The sequence below is a fragment of the Vipera berus genome, assembly GCF_964194415.1.
Source record: "Vipera berus genome assembly, chromosome: Z".
Lineage (NCBI taxonomy): Eukaryota > Metazoa > Chordata > Lepidosauria > Squamata > Viperidae > Vipera > Vipera berus.
In genome coordinates, this window is record NC_138205.1 from 324895 (window position 1) to 351409 (window position 26515).

At 60.5% G+C, this 26515-nt stretch overlaps 1 protein-coding gene across 4 annotated transcripts; it reads right to left on the reverse strand.

Annotated features, from left to right (window-relative positions):
- Positions 1-7: 7 nt before the first annotated feature.
- Positions 8-23461, reverse strand: LOC308677502 (leucine-rich repeat and calponin homology domain-containing protein 4-like). Of its 4 annotated transcripts, none has more exons than XM_081343954.1 (18): positions 23217-23461; positions 9990-10134; positions 9771-9897; positions 9393-9498; positions 9150-9286; positions 7412-7527; positions 7195-7291; positions 6985-7072; positions 6723-6892; positions 6487-6554; positions 6094-6240; positions 5538-5589; positions 5119-5167; positions 3740-3853; positions 2779-2870; positions 2402-2539; positions 2212-2289; positions 8-128 (listed from the first exon to the last, which is right to left on the reverse strand). In XM_081343954.1, the coding sequence occupies exons 1-18, from the start codon at positions 23407-23409 to the stop codon at positions 18-20; spliced, it is 2028 nt and encodes a 675-aa protein (XP_081200080.1). In that variant the 5' UTR covers positions 23410-23461; the 3' UTR covers positions 8-17. The 4 variants fall into 4 exon arrangements, with proteins under 4 accessions (XP_081200080.1, XP_081200079.1, XP_081200078.1 ...); XM_081343953.1 differs by lacking the exon at positions 8-128 and adding an exon at positions 220-2023 and having other exon boundaries at positions 5538-5586; XM_081343952.1 differs by lacking the exon at positions 8-128 and adding an exon at positions 220-2023.
- Positions 23462-26515: the final 3054 nt, after the last annotated feature.

Below are 26515 nucleotides of genomic sequence, written 5' to 3' on the forward strand. Positions count from 1 at the left end.
CCCGCCCCGCCCCCGCCCTAGACCGGCCCGCTGCTCCGGTGGGCGGCCAGCAGCGCCCGCACGGTGGCGGCCAGGCCGGGCAGGTCCTCGTCGTCCAGCCCGCCGCGGCGGGGCCCGCAGAGCTCGGCCTGCGGGGAGGGAAGGGAGGGAGGCGCCGGTCAGGGGTTTCGCCCAGAGCCCCTCGGCGCCGGCGAGCAAGAAAGCGAGCCGAGGCGGCGGTTCTGCTTGGAAAAAACCGTGTTTTGGCTGTTTTTCAACAAACAGACGAGCGGGGGGAGGGGGCGCAGCGGAGACAGAGACGCATTTGAGGGGGGGGGAAGGGGGGAGAGCCGCAGCCCTCGGAAGTCCTTCTTCCCGCGTGGAGGAAGACGATAAATAAAATATTTACAATATGGTACAAAGTGGTAGAAACACAAATCTTCACAATCTCCCACAGTTCTCGAATCTTCAAATATATATATATATGTATAGGTTTGTGTGGGTGCGTGTACAAAATATATAATTTAACGTACATTTTAAGGCAGAAGAAGGGGAACGCAGCTGAGAGGGAGGGAGGGGCTGGGCCAGGAAGGGGAGCCGCCTCCTCCCATTAAGGCATTTCCACTGAACTGGGCCAGACCCACCAACCCACAAAGGAGCTGGTGGTGCGGGGGGGGGGGGCAGAGGCACGGCGGGGGGGGGCTCCCCCCCTTCTTCCACAGAAGGCCCCAGGCAGGGACTCCAGCGCAAGGCGGCCTCCGAAGGAAGAGGAGGGGGTCCAGGTCTGGCCCAGGATCAGGCAGCTGTTGCGGCAAGGGAGCGCCCAGGTCTCCCAACGGCCCTTGAAAGGGCGCTGCCCGCCTGCCCAGACTGAGCCAAAGGCCCTCGTGTGAGAGTGCAGAACAGCCAGGAAGGCCTCCTTGCAAAGAGAGAGCCTTGGTGGAGCAGTGGGCTAATGGAGGCTAATGCCTCCTTAAGTAACACCAGCTGCCTGCGATTAGTGCAGGTTCGAGTCCCACCAGGCTCAAGGTTGACTCAGCCTTCCATCCTTCCGAGGTAGGTAAAATGAGGACCCGGATTGTTGGGGGCAATTAAGCTGACTTTGTAATAATGCCGCTTGGGGTGTGTGTGAAAGCCCTAATAAGCAGGCATATACATAGAATGAAGGCTACTGCTAAGCTTGTAAGCCACCCTGAGTCTTCGGAGAAGGGCGGGATATAAATGGAATTAAAATAAAAAATAAAAAATAAAAAAAAGCCAGAAGAGGCACCAGCTCTCGGCCACAAGAGCAGAGAGCCCGCACTGGGACTGGGAAAGTGGGGCTGTTCTTAAAGTTGCTACGCCTGAAGCAGCTCAAAAACAGGCGGAGGCCTTTGCGTTGCCGGGCGGGGCACACCGCGGCCATCCTGCCCCAGGAGGCACTTGGGAAGGGGAGCCAAAGGGGCACAGGGGAGAGAAGGCCACGGTGGCAGGTTCTGGGGAGAAGGCACCAGCAGCCTCAGAAGGGTCAAGGGACCCTGGCTGGAGAAGGGGAGGGCGATGGCCTGGGCTTCTTCGCTGCCCCGCTCCCTTCGGCCGCGTGAAGAACGAAGGCCTGGCTGAGCGAAGCTGGGCTGGCGGTTAACGGCCTGAAGCCAGAGGACACGTGTCCCTAGCAAGGGGCAGCTTGCTACGAGCTGGATGACCGAGAACCTCCACGGACGTTCTGCCTGGGGCCGGAACCTCTGGGAGACGCCCTGAGCGGGAAGGGCAGGGGCTGCTGGGAGCTGGGCGGTCCTGCTCAGTTGGGCGGCCATCGGGACGAGCGTCCGAGCACTCAGCAGCAGCAGCAGAAGCCACACAGCTGGCAATAGGCAAAGTACAACAGCAACATGACGCAGGCATAGAAGACGCCAAAGCCGGCGAGGTGGCCGGAGAGGGCGGCGGGGGCGAGGGCCCCCCCTGCCGCTGGGTGCAGCAGCAGCAGGGCCTCCAGCAGGCACAGGAAGCCGCGGACGTTGCCTTGGAGGAGGAGGGCAATGTCTGGGGCACCACAGAGAGACACCTGCGGCAGGCGAGAGAACACAGGCACAGAAAGACGGACACGTAAATGTTAAGAGAACACGGAACAAAAGCAAGGAGGGGCCGGCAGAGGCCTGCTTTTGCTGGGGTGGTGGTGAGAGAGCAGGCCCTGAACGAAAGGGTGGGGAGGGGGCTAGAATGATCCCCCAGGGACTCCCCATCCAGCCTCACCTCGGGAATCCCAAGCTGGCGGCAGGCGGCCAGGAAGCTCTGCAGGTTCTTGCGGCCTTTGGAGGCGTTCAGCTTCGGCTGTGGCAAAAGAGAAGAGTCGGTGGGCAAGGGCCACAGGAGCCGAGGCCGCCCTGCGGCAGGAATAGACCCCTTCTCCCACACAGGCATGCCCGCTTCCAAGGAGGCTCACCACAGCAGGCGAGGGCACATGGATGAAGGGCACGGAGCGTGGGCACAGACGGTTTGCCAACTGGCAAAGGATGACCCCATCAGCCAGGGCCTCGCCCAAGTCCTCTGCCAGCGTCAGGTTCAGATGGGACTCAATTGCCTGGGGGGAGGGGAGAGAGACGGTCCAGAGGCTGACGGCTACCTTGGAGACCGGGGGGGCCAAGCCTTGGCAGCAGCGGGCAAGAGAAGCTTGAGTGCCAGCTGCAACTCCTCCCTCTGGCAGACACCCCAAACTCCAGCTGCCACCTCAACGCGGAAGCTACTGTCTGGCTTTGGGGACACCTTGCTTAGACGTGTCCCCCCAAATCCTAGCCGGGGCAAAGCCACCAGCACCCGTACCTTGCGCAGCTGGCTAAGGAGCTCCTGCTCGCCTGGGGCCTGGGATCCAGCACGGGACCGCGAGGGGCTGCTGAGATCAGGAGGTGGGGAGTCTGGAAAGAAATTTGGCAGCGCTCAGGGAAGCCCATAATTCTGGGCCTGGCTGCCCCCCCCCCCCAGAAGGGCAAGCTTGTCTCTGGGGAGCTGCGGTCCCTGGGAAGATCGCCGTGACAGGGTGACTGAGGATCCAACCAGCTTCCAAGGGCCGCCCCCTCTCAGCCCCACCAGGCAGACCAGACCCCTGCAGGAAAGCCAAAGCTGCCGTTGCTGAAAGTGGCTGAAACTAACAATCTTGCAACTTGAATTACACCAGGAGTCTTCAAACTTGGCCCTTTTATGACTTGTGGACTTCAACTCCCAGAATTCTGGGAGTTGAAGTTCACAAGTCACCAAAGGGTCATCGTTCCCTCACACTAGCTGAGGAATTCTGGGAGTTGAAGTCCACAAGTCACCAAAGGTTATCGTTCCCTCACACTAGCTGAGGAATTCTGGGAGTTGAAGTCCACAAGTCACCAAAGGGCCAAGTCTGAAGACCCCTGGATTACACTGTCCTCCTCCGCCCCCCCCCCAGTGAATTAGGGAGTTTTGTGCCAGCCGCTTCGAAATGTTATCTGGACCTTCAGAACTTGAAGCAGGTTTTGCACTTGGAGCAAAACGGATCCCTTCCTGATCCCGCTTTGGCTCAGCAATCAGGATCTTGAGCATTCCTGAATTCCTGAACCGTCTCGCACTCGTTTCCTAACCCGGGCTCCCCACTCTTTCCTCTTCCCCCTTTCAAGGCCCCTCCTGATCCCATCGGCAGCCACTTCCCAGTGATCCAGAGGGGCTCAAAGCCTCCTCCCTGTTCCTGCAACCCGCCCAGGCCTGCCAACGGGCACGTGGAAGAAGAGCCTCGCGGCCCTGGCTTCTCTCGAACACTCACCCGAAGTGCACTGGATGCTCTTTTGAGACGAAGAGCGGAAGAGGAAGCTGGAGGGCCTCTGCGCCAGGCTGGCATCGCGGGGCGCAAGACTGGAGCTCTGGCAGAGCAGAGGGTCTGTAGGGGCAGAAGGGGGTCAAGGCTGGCCAGGGACTACAGGACTGTAGCAGCAGGGGGGGGGCGAGTGTGTGTCCGCGCACCACACACACCACCTAGTTGGTGGGGCGCGGGCAGAAGGGCGTTTATTTAATTTATCAAACAATTCTGGGTGGGCTCACAGTAGCCAAAAAAGGGGCCACAGTGAAATGAAAGAAAAGGAAGAAGGAGTTGTCGGGAAGAGGAGGGGGGCGGAGGGAAACGGAGCGGAGACTGCAGGGGCCGCAAACCGAACCCACTCGGGGACTCTCGGCACCTCGGAAGGCGGCCTGCGGACCAGGGCCAGGTGGGCAGAGAGGTTTTGAGGTTTCCCGGCAGACCAGGGGCTGCTTGTGGTCTCTCTGGGGATCCGCCTGGGGAAACAGACGCAGGCCTCCCCCTCTGCCGGCCCACTTACACCAAGGGGAAAGCTGGGGGTGTCAGCAGAACTACGCAAATTGGGTCCGGTGGGAAAGGGCCACTGAACAGGCAGCCGTGTCGAAAGAGAGTGCGTGTGTGTGTGTGTGAAGTGAATGCAGGAGTGAGCAGCCCGTGGGAAAGACGCCCCGTGCGACGTTCGCTCGTACGGAGAGAACGAAGGAAGGAGCAGCTCCAGAGGCGTAAGCGAGAGTAAATGGGCCAAGAGGAAAAGTGAAAAACGGAGCTTCTGAGAGTATCGAGAGTACAAAATGAAGTTTAAAAAAACGGGGACCAGCGTCTGGAGCGGCAGGTGGGCAGCTGCAAAGGGCGAGAGGCGCGGAAGGAAAAATGGGGCCAATCGGGCCCAGCTGCCTCTCCTCTCCCTCCTCCCAACTCCTCTCCCGGATTCCACGTAACGCCGCCCACCCCGAGGGGGAAGCACACCCTGAGCCTGGGAGGCAGGCTGAGCCATCCCCGGAGCCGAGTCCTTGCCACAGACCCCCAACCCACCCAAGGAGCCGGCTGCTTCTCCCCTCTCCCTCCCCCTGGCCCTCAGGACAGAGCCGGGAAGGGGGAGGGGAAGCTCCCGCAGCTCCTGAGTGGGGGGGGGGAGGACTGGACTGAAGGGGTTTTAGCTTTTTTAAACATTGTTTTAATTGGGCTTAATTAATTTAATGTATTTTAATTCTATATTATCTTTTATATTGTATTTTATGCTGCCCTGTAAACCGCCCTGAGTCCTTCGGGAATAGGGTGGTATAGAAATTTAATTAATTAATTAAATAAATAAATAAATAAATAAATAAGTGTGTGTGGGGGGGACCTACCTGCAGAGCATGGACTGTGCCTGGGGGAGCCAGCCGGCTGTCTGACTGCCTGCAAGGCCACAGAAAGAGGGGGGGGGGTCAGGGCCCAGGGCCCGCGTTCAGATGGGGCGCAGAGCCAGGGAGTTCCCCAGACCTCTGCCCACTGGACAAGCATGGCCCCCAAGTGGGTGGCTGCCGAGACTGGGTGGGGCTACCCCTGTCCCACAGCCCTGCCCGCACAGACCCAGACCCACTGGCTGAATTCACGCAGCACAGAAGTTTCTCAAATGCGCAGGGTGAAAGTAAACCAACCGTTTCGGCCTTCTCGTCAAGGCCCGGGGTTCCCGCAATGGGCTGAGCCAGCGGCCGGCTCCCTCCCCCTGCCGCCCAGCCCCACGTTCCCCTCCAGGGGCAAAGGCAGCACTTGCTGCTGCTCCTACCTGGCCACGGGGCTTCAGCCGAGGGAGGACACTGCCCTTCTCTGCCAGGCTGCTGCGGAAGGAAGGAAGGAAGAGGCGCCCTCAGGACAGGAGCCGGCCAGCCCCCACTGGGACCCTGGTGCCCTGGGTCAGCCCTCCAGCGCTGGCCTTTGGGAAGGAGCGGAGCCCCTCCTGAGGAACCAGGGGGAGGACAGGGTGCGAGGCAGAGAACACAGGAGATCCAGAGCCCCCCCAAATGCTGGAGGGGGCTGGAGCCAGCTGGGAGGCCCTTAATGGCTTAAGAGAGCAAATGGGGAGGGGGCCAATTCCTTCCAGAGCTTGGAGGGGCCCTTCCTGGAGTGGAAAGCCTGGCACAGGGCATCTGGTCATCCAGCAGGAGGCAGAGCGGCTTCAGCTGCCCCTGCATGTGCCCGCAGGCCCCTGGACAGGATGCCAACCGCCAGTCCCCAGTCAACACGGGCTCTGGAGACTGGGGGAAGGACCGACCACCAGCTGGAGGGCTGCCAAGCCGCTGCCCGGGAGCCGCAGGTGCCCATCCAACATCCCAGGCAACCACCTGTCCGGCCTCTCTGCCCCCTGGCTCCACCGTGGCGGCTGCTGCTGCTGCTGGCGCTCCCTCTCCTGCCACAGCTGCAGGAGCTCAGGGCGACGGCGCTCCTCCAGTGAGACCTCCGGCCTGGCGAGGGGCCCCCCACTGGTGCTCCTGAAGAGTGGGGAGGAAGGCAGCAAGTCCGTGGGGGGAGCTGCTCCGGGGCTGGGCCCCAAGCCGAGCCAGCGGTGGGGGCCCAAAGCACCCAGTCCGCAGAGCCAAGGAGGGGGGCAGCAGAAGAGCAGCCGGCCCTACAACTGCTGGAGGGAGGGGGGCAGCCCCCTCCTGGCAGGGCCGGGACGAGGAAGGCTGGGCAAGGCCCCACCTCCCACGGGCTCCCCAAAGCCCCGCAGCTGGTACCTGCCAGTCAGCCCTGGGTCCGCAGCTCCCGCTCTCTGGGAAGGGATCCTGGCCGGCTTCTGGGGCTCCTGTGGGAGACGGGCGCAGGAGGGTCAGTGCGGAGGAGCGGATTTCCCGCCTGCCCCCCTCCCACACGCCCCAAGGACCCTCGGAGTGCTTTCCGGGGCCTCCCAGAACAGGCTCCTAGCCACTTTGCCGAGGGCCAAGGGAGAGGGACCCCAAGGTGGCTGCCTTACCTCGTGGGACGCCGTCCCCGGGGGGCCGGTCCACGCCTTGCTGGCCCTCCCAGCTGGAGGGGGGCCCGTCACCTCTTCCTCCCCCAGCAGATCCTCCTCCTCCTCCTCCTCCTCCTCCCCGTTCAAGCTGCTGTCGATGTAGTCAATTTGCTCCAGTTCGCCAGCATCGCCTGGAGGGGGGCAGGAAGAGCTGGGCTCCAGCCGCCCGACCCTCTCCGGCCCTCCTCAGCTACGGCCAAGCTGGCACCCCCCGCGCACTCACCTGCCCCTCCGCGCTGCTCCCTCAGCTGCTTGGGGTCGCGGGCCAACTCAGCAATGCGGAAGGAGAGGTCGCAGAACTCGTCGGTGGACTGAGGGAGAGAGAGGCCCCCGGTCACGGAGGGCTCAGCCCTGGCCACGGCGAGGCTCCCTCCCCCAGCGGGGGAAAAGGACGAGGGGCCCCCACCCACCGGGCCTGCAGGGCACCACGTACCTCGTTCCCCGACCACCGCTTGCTACCGCTGTCTACGCTGTTGAAGCCCGAGTCGAGGCCCCCGTACTGCCGGGCTGGGTAGAAGTCCTCCGCGAGGCTGAAAGGAAGCCGAGGCGGCACCGAGAATGAGACTCCGGCCACCGCCAAGGCCCTTCCCTCCGACCGAAACCGGCACGGTGTCCGGCATCCCCTTCCAGGGCCGCCCTCGGCCTCTTACCACGTGCCAAAGCTGGTGGGGCGTCCCTGGGCGAGCTCTGCCAGGCCCGGCCGGCCTTTGCTGCAGGCCTCCATGTTGAGGTATTTGAAGATGTGGATCTTCCCTTTCAGGCAGACCTGCACGAACGGGAGCCCGTCAAGATCCGGAACGACCAGCCCGGCCGCTTGGAAGGAGCGGCCGGGCCTGCATCCCTCCAGGAGTCCTCCCTGGCCCGGCCAGCTGGGGCGAGGAGGGGATCTCCAAGGGCCAGGCGAAGCCCTCCAGGCTGCTGAGGTTGTGGGACGAGCCCCCCCCCCAAAAGCCAGGGCCGCTGGAAGGATGGGCCGTGCTGGAGCAGAGGCTCAGCCTGGGAGGAGGAGGAGGAGGAGGAGGAAACCCGGGGCTGGTGGAAGAGGCTCAGCGATCGCACCTTGCGGCAAAAAAGCGCTCGTGTTTCTTCCAGGGTCTTTCCTGACCGCTCTGCCTCCAAGGCCGGGAGCCCAGCTGGGCAGCCCCCTCCTCTCGTGGGGCTGGGAGAAGAGCCCTCCGAGGCGGGAGGAACAGGCGCTGTTCCAGCAGAGCGCGAGACCCAGGCCCACCGTTTCCTCTTTATTTTTTTATTTTTATTTTGATCCCATTTATATCCCGCCCTTCTCCGAAGACTCAGGGCGGCTTACAAGCTTAGCAGTAGCCTTCATTCTATGTATATGCCTGCTTATTAGGGCTTTCACACACACCCCAAGCGGCATTATTACAAAGTCAGCTTAATTGCCCCCAACAATCTGGGTCCTCATTTTACCTACCTGGGAAGGATGGAAGGCTGAGTCAACCTTGAGCCTGGTGGGACTCGAACCTGCACTAATGGCAGGCAGCTGGTGTTACTTAAGGAGGCGTTAGCCCACTGCTCCACCAAGGCTCCTCTTACTCCGCTAACTTTGAAATTAGAGGCTCTTCCTCGTTTTGTTATAGCAACCTTTGTTTTATTTTAGACTTCGTTTCACTGCCCGAGGGTGGCAGGTGACGCCGTTTCCTTTATCCTGGAAGATTTTGAAGGCTTCGGTATGTTTCAAATACGGGCGACGGGCTCAGGTTGAATACCGTAGCTTCTTCGTAGGCCTTTTCCATTTCTTATTTAATCAGAATTTGTTATTTACCCATTTATCCCCCGTGACTAGTGACTCCAACATCGGCTCCCTTCTTTTCTATCTCTGGACCCACTTCTTTTCGTAAATTAGACGGCTCAAAGATTAGGACAGAACAGAACTGGAAGGGACCCTAGAGGTCTTCTAGTCCAGCCCCCCGCTCAAGCAGGAGAACCTATAGTACCATCTCAGACAAGGGACTGTCCGGCCTCTTCTTAAAAACCTCCAGGGATGGAGCGCCCACGGTTTCTGGTGGCAGGCAGTTCCACTGGTTCACGGTCCTCCCTGTCAGGGAGTTTCTCCTGAATTCCAGGTGGCTTGATCAGTTTCCATCCGTTGCTTAGCCAATCGAATTGCCGCGGCTTAATTTATCCGGCTTCAAATGGACGGGTAGCTTCGGCGCTTCTATCAGCTGCTTTTGCTGTTATTCTCATTTATTTTCTTCCTCCTCTTTTTTTCGGGGGGTGGCACTGAACTCCCGGCACCAGCCTCCACCCCTGAAGCACCCCAGGGCCAGGGCCCCCCGGCAGGGACGGGGCCGGCCATATGCGGGGGAAAGGCAGCGGCGCTCAGGGGGGCTCCAGACGGAGCCGGGCCAGGCCGTCCCGGCTGCCTACCTGAGCAGGGGGGAACTGCAAGGGGTTGTTCTCCAGAAGGATGCACTGCAGGTGTCGCAGGAGACGGAAGCAGACCGGCAGGCGAGTGACCAGGTTGCAGGAGATGTCCAGCCGCACCAGCGGAAGCTCGGCCAACTCTGCGGAGGCAAACGGGGGGGGGTCGTAAAGGCTCCGGGGGCAGCCAGCACCCAGCACCCAGCAGAGGCACTCGGCCCGGAGAGCCCAGCGGGCAGATCCGCTGACCTTCAGGCAGGACGGTGATCTGGTTCCGGCGAACGTTGAGATCCCGAAGAGACTCCAGGCCTGCCATGCTCCCCGGGAGGGACCGCAGCTCATTGCTGCTGACATCCTGGTCAGGGAGGGACAAAGGGAACCGAGTGAAGCCCCTGCCCCCTTCCCCCCCCAAAAAAAAGCAGAGACTGCAGGCAGGAAGGGCCCAGGCGTGCCAGCCACTCCCAAGAGCCCTCCAAGCCCCGTTGCCCAAGGCCGGCCCCAAGAGGGCTCTGCGCTGCGCTGTAGCCGGGAGGATCTGGGCAGCTTCTCTCTCTCTCTGGCTTCCAGGTGGGGGGCTGGGGCCTTTCTCCCGCCCGCCCACCCACCCTCCGCGGCCGGCACACCCACCAGTTGGCGAAGGCTGCTGAGGGAGCCAATGTCCTCCGGCAGGGCGGCCAGCTTGTTGTTGCTGGCGATGAGAACCTTGAGGGGCAGGCGGCAGAGGCAGGCGGGCAGGGCGGAGATCTGGTTCCGGCTGAGGGGAGGAAGGCAGGCTGGCTGTGAAGGCGCCCGAGAGCCCACCTGGCCCTTTGCTCCGCCCGCCAGCTGCCCCCCTTCCCTGGGTACCTGACGTTCAGGTAGGTGAGGGCCTGGAGGTTGGCGATGGCAGGAGGGAGGCTGCGCAGGCAGTTGTGGTACAGGCTCAGCCCCTCCAGGGACATCAAGTGGCAGGCGTCTTCAGGCACTTCGGCAAAGCGGTTCCGCGACAGATCTGTGCGGGCGGAGAGTCGTGAGACGCCCGGGACCCTTTCCAGGGGGAGCTACGACGGGGCCGGGGACCCAAAGGGGAAGATGCCCTGTTACGACATGCCCCCCCCCTCATTCCCCAGGCCCCTCTGTGGGTCCACCCAAGCCTGGAAGGGCCTGACGCTTTATCTCTCTGCAAGGAAGAGAGGCTGGGTGGGCACCTCTGAGCAGGCAATGCCAATGAAACCTTCTATTTAAGGGCCAAGGAGGTCCGAGAAAATCTGCATTTGCTTGGACAGCCTTGATCTGCATCGTTCACGGGCTCCCGAAAAGCAACTTCCTCTTTGGAAGGGAACTGACCGCCAAGCCCTTGCCCTGCCAGCAAACCCAGCGGATCAGCTGGACACCGGCCCTCCGCGAGGGGGGTGGGTGCTTCTTTCTCCAAGGCGTGTCCTCCCCGAGTGACGCTCCCCAGCCTCAGAGCACATTCAGGGGCCACGTCAGCTTCTGAGAAAATCCCTCACCACCAATCCTGCAGCCCCTGCCTCGCCAGGGCTCACTCCGCCCCTGGGCAGAAGAACGGAGTTGGAAGGGGCCTTGGAGGTCATCTAGTCCGGCCCCCTGCTCAAACAGGAAACCCTGTACCATTTCAGACAAATGGCTGCCCACTCTCCAGCGTTGGAACACCCACAACAAGCTGACTCGGGTCGCTGCTCTTTAAAGGCACAAGCCCAGCCCTGCCCTTCAAGCTACACGCAGACACAGCGGTGGGTTCTCCCTAATGACGGCCAGACCTCATGCCCCCCCCACATACACCCACAAAAGGCGGCATTGAGGGACTTCCCTCCCTCCGTGCCTCACCTGGCACAGGCTGAACTTTCCGGCCTCTTGCTTAAGTCAGATATTGTCACCTTCAGAGGGAGAAGCTTGAATGAGGCCAGGGCTCTCCAAATAAGACCGCTTCAAGCCCCAGAATTCCCCAGCCGGCTACCCTTGGGAGACCCCTGAGTCTTAGACTAATGTTTCTCTCTGGCTGGGGAGGGGGGGGTCACAGAAGAAAATAATCTCGCATGCTGAACTCGGACCCACCTGGGAAGTCACTCCCATTTCCAGGAAGCCCACTCAATTTAAGAAATCCCTTGTTGCAGGGAAACGGGGAACCCCCCCCCCACCCTGAAGCCTGCCAGACTTTCAGCCGGGGAGCTCTCTGGGGTGGGGAAGAGGGCTTTGCGTCCGGCGGTGGGAAAAACAGGGCCCAGATAGAGGGATTTGCAAGCTGCTTCTTGCAGGGGCCTCTGGGGAGGGGGGCAGGGAAGAGCCAAGAACGGCTGAGACCGGACCTCCGAGACGCTGCACCCAATGCCGATGGGATGTTTTGGAGGCAGCAGCTGCTACCTTTAGAAGCAGCTCCAGCACATCCAGGGAGCCCAGAAGCAGCTCCCCCAGAGCCACCTGGCCAGGTGAGCTTGGCGCCCCTTTCAGTTACATGAAAAGCCGTTTTTAAAACCCTACAATGCAGGTACGGTGTTCAGCAATAAACCCAGGGCAATGTAATGGCCAGACAACCTAAGCCAGGGGTAGGCAACCCTGGCTGGCTCAGGAATTCTGGGAGTTGCAAGTCCACGAGTTATAAAAGGGCCACGTTTGAAGACCCGTCATATACCACTAGCAGCCCCAATCCTTCCCTTATCTAACTGCAAACCATCCCTAATGTAGCTTACCTCTCCTCAACCATGTGATCACATGCAGATTTTCTTTGCGGGGGGGGGGAGAGTGATGGCAGCTGGTAGATGGTAGCACTGCGCCAACCGCCCCCCCATCCCAACCTGAACAATAGCGACAGACCGGCTGCCCACGTGGCCTTCTCCAGACACAGAGGGCCACTGTCCTGCTGACCCGGGGGGGGGCACCCTGAAGGACATTCAGGCTATCTTTGCAAGGCACCCCCTGACAGACTCGGAAGCCATGGCCCTGCGCTCACCCAGGACCCCGTGGCCCTCCTCAGGGTGGCAAGCAGACTGACACTGGGCGTCTGCTGGAGCATGTGCAGAGAGCTGGCCCCCCCCAATTCATTGAGCTTCTCGCTGCCACCACCCGGCTTCCTTCAGGGTTCACAGCTGAAGCAAGTTGGCCACCAGAAGGGGCTGGCCTGGGCTGTTTGGGGATGATGGGCCCTGAGGTACCACAGTCCCAGACAAGAGACACCCTCCAGTTGTGCTTGTGTACACTCCACGCTTTCCTGTGCACCACACCCCAGCACAAGCTAGACCCGCAGGCAACGTTTATGACTCTGTCTTTATTAGGTAAAAGGTCAAGGTTCCCCCGCACAGGCGTGCTAGTCGTTTCCGACTCTAGGGGCCGGTGCTCATCTCCGTTTCAAAGCCGAAGAGCCAGCGCTTGTCCGAGGACGTCTCCGTGGTCATGTGGCCGGCATGACTAAACGCCAAAGGCGCACGGAACGCTGTTACCTTCCCACCGGAGCGGTCCCTATTTTCCTACTTGCATTTTGACGTGCTTTCGAACTGCTAGGTTGGCAGAAGCTGGGACGAGTAACAGGCGCTCACTCTGCTACGCGGCACTCGGGATTCGACCGGCCAAACTGCCGACCTTCTGATCGACAAGCTCAGCGTCCTAACCCACTGAGCCACTGCGTCCCTGCCTGTCTTTATTAGGATTATGCTTTATTTGACAGACGCAGGCGCGGGGAGGAATCTAGCGAGCTACAACCAGAAGAGGAGCAAAAATACATTTTTGTCACAATCAAAAGACCGTCAAAACCACAACCGACTTCAGGCGGCTAAAGGGCTCCTGCTGGACGGCTGAGGTTTGTGTCTGAAACACTCAGCCAAGGAAGGGGGGGGCAATGTCCACCTCCAACTTCATGGCCTTACCTGAGTGGCTCCTGCCTCTGAGTCAGCTCCCCCCCCTGTGCCTGTCCTCTGGCCCCTTCCCCCCATGCTCCAGCTGAGCCTTCAGTGGGACTCCCAACCAACAGCAGGGCAGGACACAACAGGGCCTCTCTGACCCCCCCCCCCAGGAAGGGAAGGCCCTGAGGGGTCTCTGGGGTCTCTGTAGCCACCAGGAGGACGACAGCTTTGCCCCCCCAGGAACTGGTGCTCAGGTGGGGACCCTGGGGCAGCCCTGCCTGATCCCCCCCCCCCGCCATTCTGGAGCAGGGGGAGGTTTTGCTCCCAATCCCTTCATTGCCCAGGCTCAGCTCCGGCTTCAGGGCAGGGGGTGGGGGATCCTCCCACCCTCCCCCTGCGCTCCCTCCCAGCACAGCCCAGTCCCCAGTGCAAAGCCCTCGGCCGCTTCAGGGCCCCAGGCGTCTCCTCTCGCCGGTCACTGGCTGCAGGCCAGGCCCTCCTCCTGGTCACCGGGAGCAAAAGTGAACGTGCAGCCCCGGCTGCTTCAGGGCAGCCCAAGGGCCGGTCAGAGGCCCTCCAGGCAGCCATGAGGACTAGAAACCTGACTTATCAAGGTTGACCTCTGCCCCACAGAGGCAATTGCCAGGGCCCCCAGCCAAGACAGCAGCAGTCGTGAAGTCTTTGCATGCCAAAATGGCCTCTTTATGGCGGTTCTGAGCAGGACTTGTGACTCCCCCCTTCCGGAGTGGAATCCGCTGGGCAGCTGCTGCTCCCCGATTTCCACTGGGTGGGGGCGGCAGAGAAGGGCCGGCTGGAAGCGGATCCTTCCCAGCCGTGCAGAGTGTTTTGCAGCTGCCCACAAAGATCCCAGATCAGAAGCAGCAGCTGCCCCTCGCCTGGGGCACCCAGGCGAGAGATTACATTGGGGGGGGGGGAGCCGAGAGGAAAATCATAGCAGAAACTCCGGACAAGGCCTAAAAATAGCGCCCAGATGGTCTCCTTCTGGGGCAAAAGGGGGGCAGCCGGTCCGACACAGGGAAGCGTTTCGAAGGGGCCGAAGGCTTGGCTGGAAAGCAAGCGCCCTTTATCTGGGGGGGGGGCTAAAGAGCGAGAGACCAGAACTGGGAAAATACAACTGCTCAGGCGCTCCTGCCAGCTCCCCCGCACACACACACACACACACACACACACACACACACACACACCATGAAGGGCATGAAAAGCCCCTTCGTAACCTTGTGAGATGGTGTTGGGGACCCCCGCTTGCTGCAAACAGGGGAGGGGGCCAGCCGGGGCCTTGTGCAGAGAGAGGAAGGAGAGGTCACCGGCCACCCAAGGCCAGTGGAGAGAAACGAGCCAGCAAGAGGTTTTATCAGCACCACATCCAGATCTGAATGCCGGGAACTCAGATTCTGGGCTCCGCAAAGGGGCTGGCAGCTGTCCCGGCCCAGCCAGGCCTCCCCCAAGCGCCGCAGAGGGGCCCCCTCCACGAGTCAGCAGGTTCTGCTCTTCCTCATTCCTTCAAACCACATCCACCTTTCCATTTTTGGCAAGGACCAGAGAACCGGAACAAACTCTTGAAATCGGAGAGAGCCTCCGAAAGCCAAGAGCACGTCTCCACCAGGAGGCCCAGCCATAAGATTTTTGTCCCTCTGCTCGGGCGTCATAACGGTAACCCTACCCTCCAGCCACCTTCAGAAGGGAAGCCCCCCCCCAACAAAGGAGCCTCGGGACCCTCCTCTGAAGATTTTTCTTCCGGGGCTGCTGGGCCCTTTGGTTTCCTTGTTGTGAAGGGCCTCTGCTGGTTCGCGCGCTACAAGGAGGCCCGGGGCTGTCAGGAGGATCTGCTGGTGGCTTCCGAGACATTTCCGGCCACGTTCCTGTCCATTTCTCAGCCGTAGGGCTGAGTGGTCAGGCCCTTTTGGATACAGCCACGTGGCCGTCCGTTTTGCGGGAAGGTGTGGGGCAGGCGGCCTGCCTCCTTTCTCTGGCGCGCTGGGTGGCTGCGGGACGCTTGTGCCCGTCCGTCGGACAGATGCTCTCCCAGGCGGCCAGCTTGGGGCTCTGGCACCGTCGTGCTGGGCAAGTGGAGGGAGGCTTTACGGCAGCTCTCTGCCCCTTCTTCCTCTGCCGATCAGAAGCTCCAGGAAGGGCGGTGCGTATCGAGCCGTAAACAATACCCTCATCAAGGCACACGAAAAGAGCCCAAGCAGCGTGAACCACACCCGTGGGGCTTGCGCAGCAGGGCGGGGCACATTCCCCACAACCTCTGCTCTGCAATGCGCCGAGCAGCTTTGCTTTGCACCTCTGGAGAACTTGTGTGGGTGGCCCAGAGGCCTGGCTAGCCACCCGTCTCCTTTACTTCTGCAACACCTCCTGTTGGCATTTGCTGCTTTCTCCAACCAATTTCCTGGCTTCACGGGGGCCCGGGCGCCATCTCGAACTTGCAATGGGCTGACCGGGAAGGGGAAGACCCCACCTCCCCACACACCCACCCCGACTCCACCAGCGGGCCAGGAAGCTGCTCCGGGTTTAGGTTGGTGGAGAAGAAAATGAGCCGCTCGTATCGTGTGCGCTTTGACAACAAAAATTGCCAGGAGCCCCATCAGTATCCTGAAGGAGATGCCGAGATGCCAGATCTCATGCCAGGGTCTTCGGGCCGCCCTGGCTAGCTTAAACTAAGAGAGACCCTTCCTCTTATTATGGTTCTTCACACCCTCAGCCAGATCTTCAGACTGGACTTGGCCCTTCTGTCTGCCTGCTGAGCCCTCCCAAAGACCTGAGCTAAGCTGCCTTTGCAACCGACTGGTGGTGAATTTGTCAATGCCGAGAAGGGACCTTGGAGGTCTTCTAGTCCACCCCCTGCACCACCAGGAGACCTTATGCCATTTCAGACAGGTGGCTGTCTAGCCTCTTCTTCTTCTGGTGGCCAGCTGTTCCACTGGTTAACTGTTCTCACTCTTGGCAAGTTTCTCCTTAATTCCAGGTGGCTTCTCTCCCTGATTAGTTTCCATCCATTGTCTGTGTGTGTGGGGGGGGGGGGGTTGCCTTCTGGTGCTTTGAAAAATAAGTTGACCCCCACCTCAAATATTGGAAGACTGCTATCGTGTCACGCTGAGTCCCTTTCTCTAGGTTGGCCATGCTCAATTCCTGCAACTGTTTTTGTCTCCAGTCCCCTAATCGTCTGAGTTGCTCTTCTTTGCAGTTGTTCCAAAGTCTCAACATCGTTTTTGGGATGTGGTGACCAAAACTGGATGCAGGATTCCAGGTGAGGCCTTAAAAAGCAGTACTAATATTCTCGTGATTTTGATCCTATCCTTGTAAGGATTGCATTGGCTTTTTGGGCTGCTGCCACGCAGGGCTGGCTCGTGTTGAAGGGATCGTTCATCAGGACTCCAAGGTCCCGCTCACCGTTGCTGCTTTCGCCTAATCCACGCTTGTACCTTTGGTCTTTCCTGTCCAGGTGTAACACCTTGCTTTTCTCCACATGAAACGTCACGTCGCTTTGACAGGGCCCCTCGTTCCAGTCTGTCAGGATCTTTTTGGATTCCTGAGGCCGTCTTCTGGGGCGCTGGCACTCCCAGCCGGCTTAGTGTCATCTGCAAATTGGGCGAGTTCCCCTCCTACTCCCCCCTCTAGATGGCTCGTGAAGACGCTGGAGAATCCCGGGCCTGAGCGGGAACCTCCTGGTCCCCCACGGCTTCCTTCTCTCCGTGTGGACCAAGTGCCGTTGAGGACGGTTTGTCGGCTAGGTACAAATTCTACAAACAGAACGAGCCATTGTGTTTTGTTCTCTTCCTTCTCCGGCACTTTCTCTTTCCAGCCGTCTCCAGATCCTGCCACATTATTATTATTTATTAAATTTCTATGCCACCGTCGACCGTACAAGGTGATTCTGCGCAGCACCTTGGCAGGCTTTTAAACTTCTGATGCCTTTGAAAGGCGTTGTGTGTGTGTGTGGGTGGTGAAAGGGGAAAGCTGCACAGGAGGCAGCAGGAAGTGAAAACACACACACAACAGGCTTCTGGTATGTCAAAGGGAAGTTGGGGGTGGGGAGCAGCCCCGATCCAATCCAGTCGCAGGGAACCCAAACTGATCAGAAGGAGGGGGAGAACACGAGGGCCGGCTGGGCCCATCCTGGCCTGCCAGGGCACGAGGTAAATCGGTCTGGAAGACCCTGGATCCCTGGAGGATGCCGATCTGGAGGATTACGATTAGCCGGCTCCTCTTCACTGCCTGGCTTGAAGGAGGCGCCTGGGGGGATGCCGAGGGGCCCCCTTGCCCTCCGAGCAGGCCAAGCACCCACAGGGCACCAAGCCAGAGCAGGAGAAACTCAGCTCTCCACCAGCTGCAACCGCACTGCCAAGCCAGGGCTTCTGTTGGCAGGAACCAGTTGGGTAAGCCTGGCAGGCAGGGGGTTGCCCAGGGCCGCCCTGGGGCGAGGGAGGGCTGCAACGTCTCCTGGGCAACTGTGCGCCTGCCAGGGTGAGCAGGGCAGAGAACCCGCCCCAGGGACTTTGTCCACAAGGCCTTCGGCAGATTCCTCAGCAGGAACCGATCACCTGCCTCTCCCCCCCCAGGGACTTCCTCCTTCTTCCCACCCCCGTCGTCCTCGCCACGCCCAGGACTCTCTGTGGGGCTGCAAAGAGGAAGAGGCCACTTCCTGGTACACAAGGCCCTCTTGCCCAACTCCCCAGCTTCCCTTTGACATGCCCGGCATGCATTTTCCATCTGACCCGTTCAGAATATAAGATTCACCCTTCCACACCTCAGGCGTGGTGCCTCCCTGGCACCCCCAGCCAGGTGAAGTGTGTCTCCTCTGGAGATGATGGCAAACCCACCAGCAGTGCCACCAGGGTCCCCCTGCACAGCTTCAGGCCTTCTACATTCAGACATCCGGAGGCGAGATGACAACAAGGGCAGACGTGCCGACCAAAGCCGGCCACCCTCTCGGAGGAAGGTCCCTGTTCTCCCCCGAGGGGGACCCACCTCACCAGACTCTGGTGAGCAAGGTAGCCTCCCCCGGGGCTCCTCTGCAATCCTGGCAGGGAAGACGGGCGCCCCAGAAGCGTCACCTATCAACAGAATCCGTTCCCCTGGAAGCCGAAGAAAGCCTCCCTCCGTCCGCTGCAAGGGCTACTTCGGCCTGACCCCGGCCGTCCCCCTCGAGAAGCTGAAGCGAGCGTTTCCTGCCCAGGGCCCCGCGGGGCACCAGGATGGCAAGAGGGCTCGGATGGGAAGCCCGGCTGGGTGGATTTCATCCTCTTGCCTAAGGGAGCCATTCAGTTAGGACCAGAACCGGCTGTGCACTCTCTGTGCGGGCTCAGGCGCCCCCTTCCCGCCTGCCCGCCCTCCCACCGCTCATACTCTCTCAAGGGTGCTGCCTTGCCCCCCCCCCCACGGAGCGACTCAGAGGGAAGGCAGTCCTCTCTGGGCAAAAGACCAGGCCGCCCTGAAGGGAGGGAGTGCCTGCTGAATGCCCGGCTGTTTCTGCTCAGACTGACAGGCACCCACTCCTGGTTGGGGGGCCTGGGAGCCCTCGACAACTGGGAGGGGGAAGCCTCAGCCCAAGAGAAATGCCCCCCACCTCCGGGAGACAAAAGAACTCCTCTTCCGCATGGATTCCTGGCGTGGAACCAAAGTGTCTTGATAAAGTAGCCCCCCCAGCCTCCCTCCTTTTGTTTTGGGGTGCACACCCATAAAAATGGGAGAGTTATATCACCACCACCCCCGACCCGAAGCTGCTCTCCCCACCACTTTCCTGGCAAACCAGGCAGGTGAAGGAGGTTACCCACCTCCCTTGTTGGCTCTTGAGTAATAATGGGGAGGGGGCTCCCCCCCAGCTCTTAGGAGGACAAGGACAGCTGCCCAAAGCTCACATGGGCCAGGGGCTCTGTGCTGCCCGTGACCTCTGCTCCCCCCCGGGGATGGCAGCCCCTTCTCTGCAGGGCCCCACGGCACAGTTGACGCCGGGGCCCCGCCAGGGATGGAAGGGCCCCGAGGCCACGGGGAGCCAGACCGGCTCCTGCGGCAGGAAAGGCTTCTTGGGGGGGCCCAGGGAAGGGTTCCCTTCAAACCGAGAGCAGGGGGGGCTTGAACCCCAGTGCCATAAAGGCAGACCTGAGCAGCCTCAGGAGAAGGAGCAGCAGAAGCAGCCAGAAAAAGGGGGGGAGGAGGCGTGCCCCCTCCCCGGCCTTGAACTCTGGCCTGTGGAGCACAGCCAGCCCCCCCCTTTCCTTTCTCAAGAGCAACAGGCTGCAAAGGTCCGGGCAGGCCAAGGGTCAGTCCAGAGAGCGGGATTCCTGGACACCCCCCCAGCTCCCTCCTCACCCCCACTGGGTGGGGGGCTTCCAGGAGAAGGAGAGGCCTGAGCCGGGGGCCAAAGAGGTCACCCACCGCTGGGCCAGGCCTGCACCTCCTGGGCCCTTCAAGCCGAGCAGCCCAGGGCGGCTGGACAGGGCAGAGCCCGCCAGAAGGGAGCCAGCCCTTCTCCCCCCCCCAGCCGCAGCTGAGCCAGGGCGAAGAAGGCCCTCCCCCCCACCCACCCCCCCAGATATCCCAGAGGTCCCGTGGGGCTCAGCAGCAGCAGCAGCAAGAATGCCTCCTGGGGAGTTACTCTGCAGCTGAGCCCCACAGCAGGGCTGGCCTCCCTCTCTCTCTCTGCAGCTCCCCCCCATCACTTTTTCCACAGCCAGAAGACCTGCCGGTGGGAGCCAGCTGGACTCAGCAAGGAAAAACTCCGCTCAGAGCCTAAAATGGAGCATTCCTCTCCCCCTGGCAGCTCGGCCTGCGCTAGCCCCACATGATCTTCTGGGTCCCTGGCGGATAAGATCCTCCTCCTGCCTTCTGGTGTTACGGCTCTGGATTCCCATCTTGCTTCTCGCCCGGTGAGAGGAGGAGAAATCCGAAGACGAGAAGCGCCAAACCCCCATTAATCCACGCCAGGAATTCACTTTGTCAACTTTTAAGACGCTTGGACTTCAACTCCCAGAATTCCTCACCCCTCTGGAAGTGGGGCAGATGGAGAATAGGGGCCTGTGCGAGGCCCCTGCTCTGAGCCAGCCGGTCCTCCCTCCGGCCTTGTGGCCAAAGGTTGCCAGCCCAACTTCTCCGTGGGAAACGCCCCGTCCAGCGTCTCCACACAGAGGGAGACACGCTAGCCTAAAACACACAGGTGCCCCCAGGACGTCATGCCGTGGCCTCCAATCATGGCTTGTAGAATAAACTGGAATGAGCTGAATTAACACAAGAACTCCTCTAATGCGACCGAGAAACCACAATGTGGGTTTGTGTTGGATGACCTCAGCCAATCCAGGTTTCACACGATGCCTAATTCAAACATCACATCAAACCACAATTGTTACTTAAGCTCTCCTCTTGTTTCTTTCTCAAGACCTTTCCTGGCGGGATCCCTTAACTTTATCTCCCTAACGAGAGCCCTGAGGGCTCTCTCTCTAAAGGACCACGGATTGTGTCATAAAGGGGGGAGCCGGAGGGAGCCCCTCACGCACGGCTCCTTCCGGACAGGAACAAAGTCAGCGAACCTTCGGTGGGACATCGGGAGGCGAACCAGATGCCGGAGGAGACAACGCAGGGCTGCTTATGGCCTGCTTAGCCAGATTCCGCTTTTTCACGTGGACCCCGATTTCTGCCGGCCAGCCGGCCGTGGCCTGGCGTGATTGGCAAGGCCCGAGCCTCCTCCCCCGGGGGTTTCTTGCCTGAGGATGGAGCGGGGGCCGGGCCACGCTCCATTTCTGGAGGGAAGAAGCCAAAGGAGGAAACAGCCGAAGGCCCCGGATGGGTCAGCGGTTCTTCCCGACACCCGTCAGTCGAACAAGGAAGTGCTCCTAACTGCCACTTATTTCTAGGCTCTGGGCCACTCCCCCCCCATCTGAGAAAACAAGAAAAACCACCTTACACGCCGAGCAAGCAGATGGGAAAGCCCCCTCCCCTCTCACCACAGCTCAAAGGCCCACGGAACCCCCGGCCGAGGCAGGGAATTTGGGGGCTCGCAGGAGGGCGGGTGGGGCAAGGGGCTCACAATCCTCGGGGGGGGGAATGCTTTGCCAGAGAGCAGGTGCTGCGACAGAGATTGCGCCCCCCCAGCCACAGGGGACATCGATCCAAAGGAAACCGGCTCCGTCCCTTGGCACAGGGTGGGCAGGCGCTGGGGGGCTGTCAGGGGCACCCCAAAACCCGGGAGGGCCAAGCTTGCTGAGGTCCCATTCAGACCCAATAGTCCTCAGGCTCTGAAGCAGAACCGCATACTAGGCCTGAGGAGCTTCATCCGCCAGGCTGACCAGCGACCCCCCCACCCCGCCCAGGGACCTCCTGCAGCTGCCAAACGAGAGCATCATCCAGCGGCACCCCACAAATCAGGGCTTTGCGCTTGACCCCTCCTCCCAGAGGCCAGGTGCAGAAAAAGGAGGAAAACCACAGGGGCTCCTTGTTCCCCACCCCCACGGACTCGGTACCAGGAAGGTCAAGCAGGGCCGGGAGAGTGCCCTCCCCAGCACTGCCACAGATCACCCACCAATGGGATCAATGCCACCTCAGCCCTGTGTTCAGGTTTAAAAGAACCCATCGGGCACCCAGGTGATCTAACAGATCCTGCATGGGGGGGCGGGAGCACCAGCAAGCCCAAAGGCAACATGGGGAGATCTCTCAGCATGAGGCAGGTCTGACTACAGGGAAGGTCCAAAGGGACCCACACCGCCTTTGGATCACGGGCAAAAAGAGTCCGAGGCTGCCCCCTCCAATCTGGATCGGGCCCTCAATGCTGCGGGACACACCTGCACGGCTGCGAGAGCCAGGCCACCCAGGGGACGGTCAAGGGTGAAAGGTTACCACTGCGGTGGGGAAGCAATTATGATTAGCCCCCACTGCAATCCAGCCGCACAGGGAGGGGGGAGGCTGCCCGGTGGCAGGAGGGCAGGGCAGCCACAAGCACCCCACTCCCCCCCCCCGGCCTAGGCCCCAAGTGCACCCAGGGCTCCCGCTGGTCACCTCTGGCACCCATCCAGGCTGCCTTCCTGGCGCCTGCCTCCTTGACCACCACAAGTGACCACGGAAATTCCTGGCTTGCAAAGGGGTCGGGTTCAAAGGGCGACCCTGCCTCCTGACCGGCTGGGAGTCTCCCACTGACCGCTGAGGCAATGGGGACGCCCCGGGCCTTGTGCCAGAGAGATCTGCCAGCAACCTTCAGCTCTCGCCACGGGGGCACTAGCAGAGCCAAGCGTGCCCCAGGGGAGAAATTCCAGGAGCCAGCAGGCCCAGTGGTCGCAGAAAGCAGCTGCTCCCCTGCCTGCCTCGGGTGAGTCACTTCTCCCCTGTAAGGATCCGGCTCCTCCTTGCCCTCCATCTCTGCTTCTCTAGGGAAGCCACCTGCACAGCCACCGGGACCGTCCCACAAGGGGCGGGGGGGGGGGTGCCAGCCAGCCACAGCAGGGCACCGGTCCAGAAAAGAATGCCACTCTGTAGCAGGGAACACATGCGAAGCGGAACATCCCTGCCACACGCGGGTGCACTTTGCAACTCCGCTTTCGGCGACCCTGGTACAAGGGAGGCGGGAGCCGCAACCGAAAAGGCCACCCCGGAGGGCCCAAGGAGGGCAGAGCCACCCCTGGAAGCGGTCAAAGCCCTGCAGACGCCAGCAAGTCAGGAGACGGCAGCGCAAAAGTTGCTTCCCGCCAGGGAACAAGGCAGGTCCCCTCCCTCCTGCCCGCCAGCCCCGCCGGGAGCAGCTCCCTCCCCCCGGGGGTCGCCAGGGGGCCTCGGCCCCTCCAGCCGCCTCCCCTCCTCGTAGGGGCCGGGCGGTCCAAGCTCCCAGACCCGCGCAGCCTCCGCCTGCCCCTCGGCGCCGGGAGAAGCGCTGCCGCAGGACGGGCGCAGCCTGCTTCAACCCGAGGGGCGGAAACAGCGGGGCGGCCTCCTGCCCGGGACTCCCGGTGGCTGAGCTACACCTCCCATCATCCCGGGCGGCGCGGAGGATGGGCACTGTAGTCCAGCCCGTCTCCGGGGGGCGGGGGAGCGGCCGGCAGCCGGAGAAAAGTCCCGGGCGCTTCTTCGAGGGGGCGGGGCGCAGTAGGGGGCGTGTCCGACGCGCAGAGCATAAGCCAGAGGGCGGAGCCTGCAGTCAGAAGAGACCCGCTGGGGGCGTGGCCAGAGTAGGGTCAGGGGGGCTCCGGGGGAGGCGGGGCGGCGGCGTGTGGCCGGGAGGGGGCGTGGCCGAGCACCTCACCCGCTTGCGTGGTGTCGCTGAGGTCCCAACGCCGAGCGGCTCCTCCGGGGAAGTGCCTCAGGCGCCGTCCCGCCAGGCACAGGCTGCCCGAGACCACCGCTTCTTCCAAGGCGCGCTCGGGGCCCGGGAGGAGGCCGGGCAAGGAGGGGGAGGGCGGGGGCAGCGAATCGGCCCCGCCCTCGCCCGCCGCCATCCCGTAGGCTCCGCTGTTTCCGCTGCGGCCGTCGGGAGCCGAATGAGAACAGGGCGGCAGAGACGGCGAGACCCCAGCCAAAGGGGGCGGTGCTAGAAGGATCGCGTTCGCCTATGAGAGGCCGGACGTGCGGGAAGCGGCCAATTAGAAGGGCCCTTGCCCAGCCCTTCCACTCCCAAAAGCCAATCCCCTTTAAAGGAGCTGCCTGACTCTTCCTCCTTTTGGTCCAATCGAACGCCCGTGATGGAAGGGAACCGGGACGTCTGCGAAAGCCTCTCGGTGCAGCCAATCGCTTACGAGGGAGGCGGATTCCCCCGGATCCAACTGGCCTGACCGACACGTGAAACTGCTGCGCACGTGCCTCCGTCGCCCTATCAAATTCAAGGAGGCAGGGAGGGAAACGATTGGCTTAGCTGGCGAGCCGAGAAGGGGCGTATCACGGCGCTTAGAATCGAGCGAAGGCGGGCCCTCCTTCTGACGGACGGCTGAGCTGCCAATCAGGAATCGCTCGGCTCCTGGCGGCAAGCGGTTGAAAGCCGGGCGTGATCAGCAGCGATAGGGAAGAATGGCAGGCACGGTAGCCAATCATCGGCCTCGCGCTTCTCGTAGTGCACTGGTAGGGAAGCTTGTCGAGCAATCAGGACAAAAGGCGCCTCTCGGGAGGCGGGCCCAAGCCTGTGGAAAGGCCCGGAGTCGGGAAATGGCGCGGGCGTGGGGTCCTCGGGGCGTACGCAGAGCGCCTCGGCCGGATGAATATAATCCGCTGTAGCCCTCCGCAGGATGGCCAACGACTCTCCCTATGCGGGGTGAGGGGGCAGCCCGAGGGGGAACGTTGGCGGTTCCAGACTTTTTTAAAATCATTGTTTTTAGGTGTTTTTTTTAAAAAAAAAATCCCACCTTTATAAATATTTATTTATTTATTTATTTATTATTGGGACTTATATGCCGCCCTAACAACAATAACATACAATAAATACAGAAGTTAAGATAAAATTAAAAAAGGCCCCTGTAGAATAAATTAAAATTAAAATAAATTAAAAATTAGAGTTAAAAAATTAAAAACATAATTAAAATCAGTCCAGGTCAGCCAGGTGGAAAAGGAGTGTTTTGAGGCCGCGGCGAAAGGACCGGAGATCCGGGGCCATCCGAAGCTCAGGGGGGAGCTGGTTCCGCAGGGCTGGCGCTCCCACAGAGAAGGCCCTCCCCAGAACATGCCTAACTCTCCCTGAAATGGTACAGGGTCTCCCGCTTGAACAGGGGCAGGGGGGCTGGACTAGATGACCTCCAAGGTTCCTTCCAGCTATTCTAATTTCTATTCCCTCCTCTCTTCACCCCGCGACAACAGCCCTGAGGCCAAGAGGGGGCCTGGCCCAGCCAGCTTGTGGTCCAGTTGTTGTAGAAAGAAGAGACTCCCGCCAGCTCTTCAAGGAAGGAAAGGTTTATTGCACAGGTTCAGAAGGCTTAAACGAAGCACAAGGTCTGAACCCCGAAGGGCTCATATGAACAGACATATTTATACACCTCTAATTCCTAGTAATACATTGTTATACATTGTTACTTATGTGGTTAATATTCTACACATTCTTATCCGGAAATAGTTTACAGAAGAAAATTACTTGCAGTACATGTAGTTTCACAGACAGGATATGGTTATCCCAATCAACATCTGCATTAAGGACAAGACTATGTTTGCTTAAACAAGGACTTTAGTACATTCCTCTTTAAGACAGTCGCCGGGGAATACGGGCAGTTACGCTAGCAGGATTATGGCTTCCTTGATCAGCGTCTGTTCTAAGGACAAGAATACATTTGTTTCACAATTATTTTAGTACATTTCCTCTTTACACTCGGGATTAGAACTCGGTCCCCTGGCCCCGGCCTAGGAGAGGCGGCCTTTCCCTGGACAGCCTCTCTGAAGCACAGAGTCACTCAGGTTGCTCGAGGGCAGGGCTTCTCGACCTTTTGGCCCAGAAGAGGCTGGCGAAACCATTTGTCTGGAATGTATCCTGCCTGTGCAGGGGGTTGGGCTAGATGACCTCCCAAGATCCCTCCTTACACTGTTATTCTGAGCCTTTTAAGACGGGTGGGCTCTGCTGGGTGGGGAATTCTGGCAGTTGAAGGCAATTCCTCTCTTCCCCTGAAGGGGCTGGTGAGGCTGCCCTGGGCTGGGGTCTCCAGGGAGGGCAGCCGGCTGGGCTGAGAGGCAAGACAGGAGCCACCTGTAACAGGCTGTGGGGCTGACAAGGACACCCTGATTTGGGGGGGGAACTGGGCACCCCTCACTGGGTGGGGGTATTCTCTAACATTCGGGGCTGGCCTTTATTCCTGGATTGGGCCGGGTTGGTTAGGCTGGCGGCTCCCGGCTTCCCTCCCAAAACCAAGCGCTTGTCTGATGCTTTAGGCTGTGATTTCCGCACCCTCCGAACAATAACTGGAAATGCCAGATGTAACGTCTAATACGGGTAGTCCTCGACTTATGACCACAATCCCAACATTTCCATTGCTAAGCAAGGCAGTTGCTAAGTGAGTTTTGTCCCATTTTTACGACCTTCCCACAGTGGTTCAATGAATCACAACAATTTTTAAGTCAGTAACACAGTTGTTAAGTGGGTCTGGTTTCCCCTTTCTGGATTCGCTTGCCAGAGGGTTGCTAAAGGTGGCACGGGATATTGCGACGGCGGCCAGATTTTGATCGGATGACCACAGGATGCTGCAAGGGTCATAAATCCCCTTTTTTAGTGCAGTGGTAGCTTTGAACAGGGACTAAACGAACGGGGGGGGGGGGGAAGCCGAAGACTAGCTGTACACCATGAAATGGGAGAAGCCCCTCTTGGGAGAGGCTAAGAGGCCTGGCGTGGTGTGCCAGGGGGGTTCCTCTGCATCAGTGAACCGTTGTGCGCTGTCCCTCCGTGCCCCGTGCTTCCTTGTGCACAAAAAGGGCTAGGTGGACCTTCGGGTCCTCCACCCTGCGGCCCCGTGCCTGGTTGCTGGCCGGGAGAAGGATGTTTTCTTCTGTGCCAGCCAGCCAGCCAGTCGCCTCGGTCACGGCGGGAGCACTGCAACATTTTCTTCCTTGAGCAAACTGAGAATAGGGGAAGAAAACCCG